The 9,134-nt window shown below is 34.6% G+C and overlaps 1 protein-coding gene across 1 annotated transcript; it reads left to right on the forward strand.

Annotated features, from left to right (window-relative positions):
• The first annotated feature begins 2,504 nt into the window (after positions 1-2,504).
• LOC131044214 (small ribosomal subunit protein eS1y) lies at positions 2,505-6,670 on the forward strand. Its single transcript, XM_057977494.2, has 7 exons — positions 2,505-2,656; positions 2,753-2,800; positions 2,894-2,999; positions 5,494-5,631; positions 5,720-5,905; positions 5,993-6,193; positions 6,292-6,670. Exons 1-7 carry the CDS (start codon positions 2,646-2,648, stop codon positions 6,385-6,387), a joined length of 786 nt encoding a protein of 261 aa, XP_057833477.1. The 5' UTR covers positions 2,505-2,645; the 3' UTR covers positions 6,388-6,670.
• Positions 6,671-9,134: the final 2,464 nt, after the last annotated feature.

Genomic DNA, 9,134 nt, shown 5'->3' on the forward strand with positions numbered 1-9,134 from the left:
TGTCCTCAGAGACACATGTCATTCCTTCCAATGACACTTGTCCTTCTCAAGGACACATGTCATTCTCATCCATGACACTTACCCTTTTCAAAGACATGAATTTCACTCTCATGCCTCTCCATATCTCATTCAAGCCTATTTAATCCCCTCATTTTCCTTCCCAAATCATCCACTTTCATTTTCATACCCTCATAATGCAAAATTGTGTACTCACCATTTTGCACATCCATTAACATCTCACATCCATTTTGCATCCCATTTTTAGCTCAATCCATCATGCATTCACTATTCATGGAGCATAATTGAGTATCTATCATATAGCAAGCACATCAAATCAAAGGATAAATCTAGAGTTTGCATTTGAATAGTTTTATTTTGTTTATCTAGTTTTCTTCCTTCTTAGCGTCCTAATATTGAGCATGGTTGAAATGTGTGTTTCTTTGATTGTTAGTTTATCTTTTCAATGTCTTTAGTTTTGCATTCACAATTTTCTATGTACAAACACAACTTTCTAGCTAGTAGAGTCCATGTCACAAACATGAATCATCCAACATAACACAACTTGCTAGCCAATGGAATACATGTCGCAAACATGAATCCCCCAAGTTTTCCTATGGACCCCTAGCATAAAACAACTCGCTAGTTGTTGGACCATGTATCCTTGTATCATTACAAATTGGTTTATGCTCTTCTCTCTTTTTTAGAAGTCCTCTTGTGCTCTTGCAATACATTCAAAAAATGGTATTAGCGGTTGAGACATTTTTTATTTTGAGGTCTCTTCAACTAGTTGACTTGGAGCGTTTGTTTTTGGTACTAACCTCTTCTTGTTTGCTTTGTTTGTGGAGACATCTTAGTGTGTGAGAGGAGTTACTTTCCCTTTTGTAGACCACTCTCATGTAGAGAGTCATGTAATTTTTTTACCATGGTATTGTTTTATAGTGGTTTTTTGAGCCTCTTTGAGTCTATATATTGAGGGCCCAATATAAAAGAGGTATGATATTGTGCAAGTACTCTCTTACTACCCAAATGTTATTAAACCAAATAAGATTGTATGAGATATATTGGTATACTCATTTCTACTTGAGTAATACAAGCTCATTGTCTTTTTTTTATGGTGATTTTTTTTAAGGGTTTCTCTGTGTATATCAAGTGTCAAATGGTCGCTAATTTTTATCACTATTATAATGCTTATCCATGGTCTCTTTTGATTTTAATGGTTGACCACATGTAGCCCTAATTGAGTTAATTAGATTTGTGCACTTTAAGCTTATACTTTCATTGTTATTATTGATTAGTTTTCTCAACAATGGATTGGTTGAAGTTGCTCCATTAATATATCCAATAAGCTCAACTTTTCTTAACATCCCTTGAACCCCTCATATTAACCAACCAATGACATACAATGTCCCTTGAAACCTTCCCATCAACCCTTGAAAATAGCATGACACCTTGGATTAAGGCTAAACCAATAATGTAAAAGTGCTACCAAGATCATAATCCTTTGTTAATTAATTCCTATTTTGCTCTAACTAATGGCATGGCTCTTTGGTACATCCTTCCCAAAAGCTACATAAAGCCCAAAAGTATTGTTGTTTAGAGGTTAGCTTGTCATAATACTATGTTTAGAAGTCAGATCAACATAGTTCTAAGGATAATAATACTTTTTTGCCTTAACTTGTTTTGGACACATTTGGTTTGTCAACTAGCTCTCAATTGACACCAAGGCTCTTTAGGAATTTTGTGCGAAGATATTAAGGAATGAAATAACATGTGCTCTATAATCAAATTTGATTAAAGACTACCATTATAGCTCACATTTTTGTTGATTTTTGTGCTACGACATTGTATTTAAATACATTCATTTTAAAATTATCTTAGAATGCCAGAATGTTAAAGAACATCTATTTAAAGAGCTTAAAGAAGATTCATTTGACATTTTCTACTTTGTGTAATCATTGTAGGACCATTGCACACTTGCTTGTTATTTTCAATGCTTATTCCAAAGCCATTGAATTTGTCCAACCAAGAGTTGATTGATAAGAGCATTACCCTTACTGTTTAGTAGATCCCCAAAGATGTTTGTGAATTTTCACTCCCTACTATAATTTAGATATTATTAAATCAAGACAAATGAATTCCAACACACAAAATTTTGGTAGTTCATTCCTATCAGCATAAGTTTATGTTCACATGTTAGATCACTCTTACATTTGTTTAGATCAATTCACTAAATACAAATTTAAACTACAAATCAAAATTGTGAAAAAATTAAATCTTAATACCTGTTAAATAATTTTTAAACCTTCAAAATTCAACTAAATATTACATATTTTTTTTACTTACTACATTTAAATCTTTCTAAAAAATTAATTGTATATACTTAAATGCATTTAAAAAAACAAACAAACTATCTAGACATTTTTTAGGTGTGTATTTACGGGGTGGTCCCCTCTACAAAATATTTGTCTTGTGCTTATGTGGCGGTAAAAAATAAAATAAAATTTATTTATTATTATTACTCAATCTTTTGCCCTAATTCTTGTCCGCCTCATACAAGCTCGGTTTCAAAGCTAGGGTTTGAGGCTTAAAGTCTTCTGGTTAAAGTTTGGTGCGGGCTTGCTGCTAAACCCTTCGCAGTTTCAATCATGGCGGTCGGGTAAGTTTCTCTTTGTTCTCTTATCCTCACTGTATCCCCGGATTTCTTCATTGCATGCGAAGTCTTATTATTTTTTGTGATTGTGAAACAAACCAGGAAGAACAAGCGCATCTCAAAGGGCAAGAAGGGAGGAAAGAAGAAAGCGTGAGTAATTAGATATAATGTTTTCCTTTTCCTCCTTTTCAAAACAATTGCAATGGACACACGAGGGATTAATGTTGTGATGGTACTATACAGGGTCGATCCGTTTACGAAGAAGGATTGGTACGACATAAAGGCTCCATCTTCCTTCAACACCAGGACTGTCGGGAAGACGCTTGTTACCAGAACGCAGGGAACTAAGGTAACACGTTACATCTTTTCATTCATTACAGATTTAACACTTCCAAAATATTCGCAGTTACTGTAGCATCTAGGTTTTCTGCAAATGTATATTTATTACCTTTTGTCGAAATAATTAAAAGATAAACCTTGTCTGTTTAATTTCGATTTTCATTCTTCTTTATTTTCGGTGTTTTCGTTGGCATCTCCTGACTCCTTACACTGGGCTACTCCAGCAAAGCTGTTGATGTAAACAAATTGCAGAAGCATTTTCATTCAATTTAATTGGATGGGCTGTAAATATCTCGTATTTTTATATTTGCCGTGTGAAAAATACCGAATACTGTTCTCTACATTTTACAGTTGAAGTTGAAAATACCTATTGGTTCACACTTTACAAATGTATATATTGGTAACTTTGATTTTGCTAGCTATGGACGTTTATCCCACGTCAAGTTGTTTTTGTGGGCTTATTTATTAGTTACTCGGATTGGATTGCGCTCAGGCAATTGTTTAGTAGTATACGCCTTCAGTTGGGCGTTGAGGGCATTAATTTTTCTGTCAAGATATATTTAGTTTCCTTGTAAAGATATCCTGTTTTTTGTTTTTTGCCGTGTGAAAAATACCAACATGTTGATAGTTGTTCTTTCTATAATTTACAGTGAAAATTTCTCTGTTATATTATATCTAGCTAAGTACATGTAATACTCTGTTAGATTGATAGTGGTGTTCTCTATATTTTACAGGTGAAGTTAAAATTAGTGAATGCCACTTTACAAATGTATTTAATATTGATTGGTAACTTATGTTTTGCTAGCTGGGTATATAAAAGTAATGTATGCCTTCAGTTGGGCGTTGGGGGCGTTAAGTCTACTGTTGATATATCTATAGTTTCCTAGTGTTCTTCCATAGGGTTCTAGCAAAAACCCCCCAAGAAACTCCTGGAAAAATTCCTATTTTCTGTACATGATCCCATCTTTTTTTGCCAAGGATTGGTCATTTCGTGAATGCTGGTAGATCGTAAGGTAGACACGAGTTTCTTTTCCAAACTTGCAGAAGAAACATTGTAGAAGATGTTGATTTCTGTTGTCTTAGCAAGAGAACAGCTTTATGTAGCGACACCCCACAACTCAGAAACTATAATCCGGAAGGAAGTTTTTGACTTGGCTACAGAATAGCTTGTGTAGTGAAATGTAGTGGTCTTCCACACCTCAGAAACTACTTTCTTGCAATAAGACTCCCATCTTTATCTCCCATTTTTTTTGGTGTAAGAGTTTTTTTATTGAGCAATGTTCTTGGGACCAACAATGCCACAGAAATAGCAGCAGTTGACCTGCCTTTAAATAAATCTGTGAAGTGAGTACCTATTATGGGGCAGGCCTTTATTTTGTTTATTTATTTCTCTGGAAGTCTCAGATTGTCAAGAGTCTCCTACCTTTATATAGATTTCCTTTTTACTGTTTCCACTAGTTGCCTTGAGTTTGAAAGTTTCTTGAAAATTTGATGCAAGTTTATTTTCCATATTATGCTTTTACATACATGCTAGTATCTTTATATGGCATATTGTTTTTGTGGGTTGTATACCAAGTCAAGTTGTCCTTGTGGGCTTATTTGTTAGTTGTTTGGACTGGATTGCACTTAGGCTATTGTTTAGTGGCATACGCTTAAGTTGGGCGTTGGGGGCATTAAATTTACTGTTCAGATATCTTTAGTTTCCTAGTGTTCTCCCATAGGGTTCTAGCAAAAAATTCCTAAGAAATTCCTATTTTGTTTACATGATCCCATCTTCTTTTTCAATTCTGTACAGATTGGCCATTTTGTGAGTGTAGGTAAATTGTAACGTAGACAAAAGTTTCTGTTGTAAACTTCCAGAAGAAATATTGTAGAAGTCTGAATTTTTTTGTCTTGGCAAGAGGAGCATTATGTAGTGACACCCCACAGAAACTATTTCTCCTGAAGTAAGTTTCTGTCTTGGCAAGAGAAGAGCTTTTGTGTCTATTGAAATGTAGTGGTAATCTACACCTCAGAAGCTACTCTCTTGCAGTAAGACTCCTCTTTTTCTCGTTTCTTTTTGGGGTCAAGAGTTTTTATTAAGCTATGTTCTTGCGATCAACAGTGCCACAAATAGCAGCAGTTGACTTGCCTTTTAACAAATCAGTGAAGTTAGTAGCTGTTATTGGGCGGGCCTTTATTTTACTTATTTCTCTGGAAGTCTCGGATTGTCAGGAGTCTCCACTTTTTTTTATAAATTTTCATTTTTCTGTTTCCACTAGTCCACTTTACTAACAAACATGCTTTGTTACTTGGTTATGATCTCAGTTAAATTGTATACATTGCTTTGGCTTGAAAGTTTCTTGAAAATTTGATGCAAGTTTATTTTCCATAATTTGCTTTTACATACATGTGAGTATCGTTATACTGCATATTGTTTTTGGTGGGTCTTCATGTTTTAAGGTTAGGATTCTGTAGCAGTTTTCCCTCAGTTATTGGTTTTTGTTATTGCTACTGTCTTGCAGATTGCTTCTGATGGTCTTAAGCACCGTGTGTTTGAGATTTCCCTAGCCGATCTTCAGAATGATGAGGATCAGGCATACAGAAAGATTAAGCTTCGCGCAGAAGACGTTCAGGGCAGGAATGTTCTTACAAATTTCTGGGTGAGCGTTATATGCTCAATCACTTTAAGGTTTTGGCATTTCTATGCTTTATATGGGTGTTTGAAGTTTCCATTTTTTGATTGCTCAGGGCATGGATTTCACCACAGACAAGCTCAGGTCTTTGGTACGCAAATGGCAGACATTGATAGAAGCCCATGTTGATGTCAAAACAACTGATAGTTACACACTCAGGATGTTTTGTATTGCATTTACAAAGAGAAGACCTAATCAGGTCAAGCGGACATGCTATGCCCAATCAAGTCAAATAAGACAGGTATAAAAGGCTTATTTAATGGGATACATGTACTATATTTTCTAGATATTGTTGTTTATTGCTTGGTTACCAAATGCTTGTTTCCAGATCCGTAAAAAGATGACAGAAATTATGGTTCGTGAAGCTTCGTCATGTGACTTGAAAGAGCTTGTCGCAAAATTTATTCCTGAGGTTATTGGAAAAGAAATTGAGAAAGCTACTTCAAGTATTTATCCTTTACAGAATGTATTTATCCGCAAAGTTAAAATCTTGAAGGCTCCAAAATTTGACCTGGGAAAACTCATGGAGGTATTTTTTTTGTTCTCTGGTTAATATCTTTCTACTAATGGGTGAGCTATATATCTGATATCATATGAAAGTGATTAATGTGAGTGTGATCACTCTAGGTACATGGAGATTACTCTGAGGAGATTGGAGTTAAGGTGGATCGACCGGCAGATGAAACACCAGCTGAAGCAGAAACAGAACTTGTAGGGGCCTAGCTAGCTATTTCTGTTTATCAGATTAATTTTCAGAACCTGATCATGTCCTCCATTTATGGAGAATTCTAGTTCACTTTTTGTTCTTGAAATTTTCAAGTTTGGATGTTCATTTGTTTTTCTTTCGGTGGCGCTAAATAGCACGTTTGTTATGCGGTTTGCTATCGATATTCTGAACTTTTAGTTCTTCTAAATGGCATCTGTTTTGGTGCAACTTCAATTTTGGATGTTCATTTCTTTTCTTTAGTAGCACCTCTAAATAACAATTTTCTGGGTGCAACTTCAATTTTGGATGTTCATTTCTTTTCTTTAGTAGCACCTTTAATTATATAATTTGAGGTTTACAATTTGATTATTTAATTTTACAAAATGGCTGATTTGGTATTTTGTGAAAGCTTATTAAATTGTTTCAGGCAAGGACTTCCGTTGACATGTATTTTTCAATTTTAGTTTGCATTTTAGAATTTGGTAGCTATGTATGTCACAGATCCAAGAATTAATAGAAATGTGTATTTTATTTGTTTGGATTACCACGTTAATGCTATTTCTTCATCATTTTAAATTGGTGGCATGGGTCACAAAAATGTCTATATAAGTTTGTTTTTCTTAATTAGATCTTTAGATGTTTTGTTGGGCATGTGAGAAATTTGGTGGAAAAGCGATGACATTTTCTCCTCCAATATGGTTTTGGGAGGATTGAATCATTAAACTTTTGTTCTTCCGAAGTTGTCATGTCTTTCCATCTGATCAACATCAGATCAATTTATGAATGATTAGTGTAATGAGTTTTCTTTGCTCAATTTTTTGTGCCTGAAGCTTAAATTGTAGTGATGATGTGAATGAATAAGCTGGGGTGGTTCCCCATTCTGTAATACATAAATTGTAATGATGATGTGAATGAATAAGCTGGGGTGATTCCCCATTCTGTAACACATTTTGTTGTTTCTGTTGACCGTGAGAAAATTGGGGATAAGAAGTCGTGACACTGTTTTAGGGGTCTGTTAATGGTGGTTTTCGGAGTAGCCCCAACTCTACCCATGTTTTAGGAATGGGCTTATGGGGAAGAATAGATTATCAGCATCAAATGTTTCTGATTTTCTTGGTAAGTTACTATGCTTTCCTATGAGATAAATTTAGGGATGATCAGTATATTGAGTTTTTATTGTGTGGCTATATGCTTTTGAAGCCTGATGGATGGTAATGATGGTAGGAAAAAATGAGCTGGAGTATTCTCTCATTCTGTTGCACATTTTCATTGTTTTGTTGGGTAAGAAAGCTTTTAGAAAAAAGAGGCAATGGCGCTTTTTAGGGTTTGGAATTATGGTAGTTGGGATGCAGATATATTGTGTTTTCATGGCTGGGCTGGCCCTTTGCACTTGAAGCCAAACTGGTATCAAGCATCTGTGAAATAACATTTTTCATTGTTTCGTTGGCCGTGTAAAGTCATTAGAAACGTGTCACTGTTTTAGGGTTATGTTATAATGGTTGGTTTGAAGGCAGCTCTACTGTTAGCTATTATTTAGGGATGGGTGTATGTGGACGAAATGGCATTGGATAGATTGTAACTTTTTAATTTTATTTTCTTTAGAAATCACTGGGCCCCCTTGGATCGATGTGATGATGATTGATATGCTGAATTTTTATTGCTTGGCACCTTGCTCATAATACTTAAAATATGGTTAATATGGCTATGATGGTATTTTGTGTGAATAAGCTGGGAGATTTCTTTATTTTTGCAACATTTGATTTTTAAACAGAAAGAGAGCTTGGGGACTTGTAGACGGTGTTTCTAACTTTTTTTTTTGATGTCTCATGATTTAGTGGTTACAATCTACCTATAATCTTATCCATAACCCTCTTGCTAACCCTAATCATATCTCTAACTCTAAACTTAACCCTAATCTTAATTATAATTTTATTTCCAACTAAAATTTTAATTCTACCAAATTCTCCAACCCTATTTCTATTTCTAACCTCAAATCTAGTCCTAAACACCCTAATTCTAGGGTTCTCAACCCTAAATCTAATTTTAATTTTAACACCAACCTCAATCCTAAAACTAATTCTGACCTAGAACAATAATGACCCTTAACCTATCTGTGCTACTAAGCCTATTGATGTGTATAATCTTAATGATACTCATAATCTTGACTTTAATTGTAACTTTAACTTTACCTCTTCCCTTTCCCTTTCCCATTCCCATCCCTAACTCTTATTTAAATCTCGACCCTACTTTTAATTGTTACCTTAACTCTATCCCATATTCTATCTTCAACTTTAACCCTAATACAACCCTAACGATATCCTTGGACACCAACTCTATTTCTGACCTAGAACAATAATGTTAGCCCTAACCTTAACCTATTTGTGCTACTAAGCCTATTGATGTGTATAATCTTAATGATACTCATAACCTCATACCTTGACTTTAATTGTAACTTTTTCCCTTTCCCATCCCTAACTCTTATTGAAATCTTAACTCTACTTTTAATTGTTCTTAACTCTATCCCATATTCTATCTTCAACTTTAACCCTAGTCATAGCCCTATGTTATCTTAATTCCTAATTACAACCCTAATGATATCCTTGGACACTAACTCTATTTCTAACCTTATCTTAATCTTAACTCGAATCCTAAACAAATGTTCTCTCTCTATTTCTAACACTAACCTTATCCCCAAACATAAGCTTGATTTAATCTTATCTCCAACCAAAAAACATCTCCAACCTTAACCCTTAAATCGTGTTTT

This window comes from Cryptomeria japonica, chromosome 6, assembly GCF_030272615.1.
Source record: "Cryptomeria japonica chromosome 6, Sugi_1.0, whole genome shotgun sequence".
In the NCBI taxonomy this organism is placed as follows: Eukaryota; Viridiplantae; Streptophyta; class Pinopsida; order Cupressales; family Cupressaceae; genus Cryptomeria; species Cryptomeria japonica.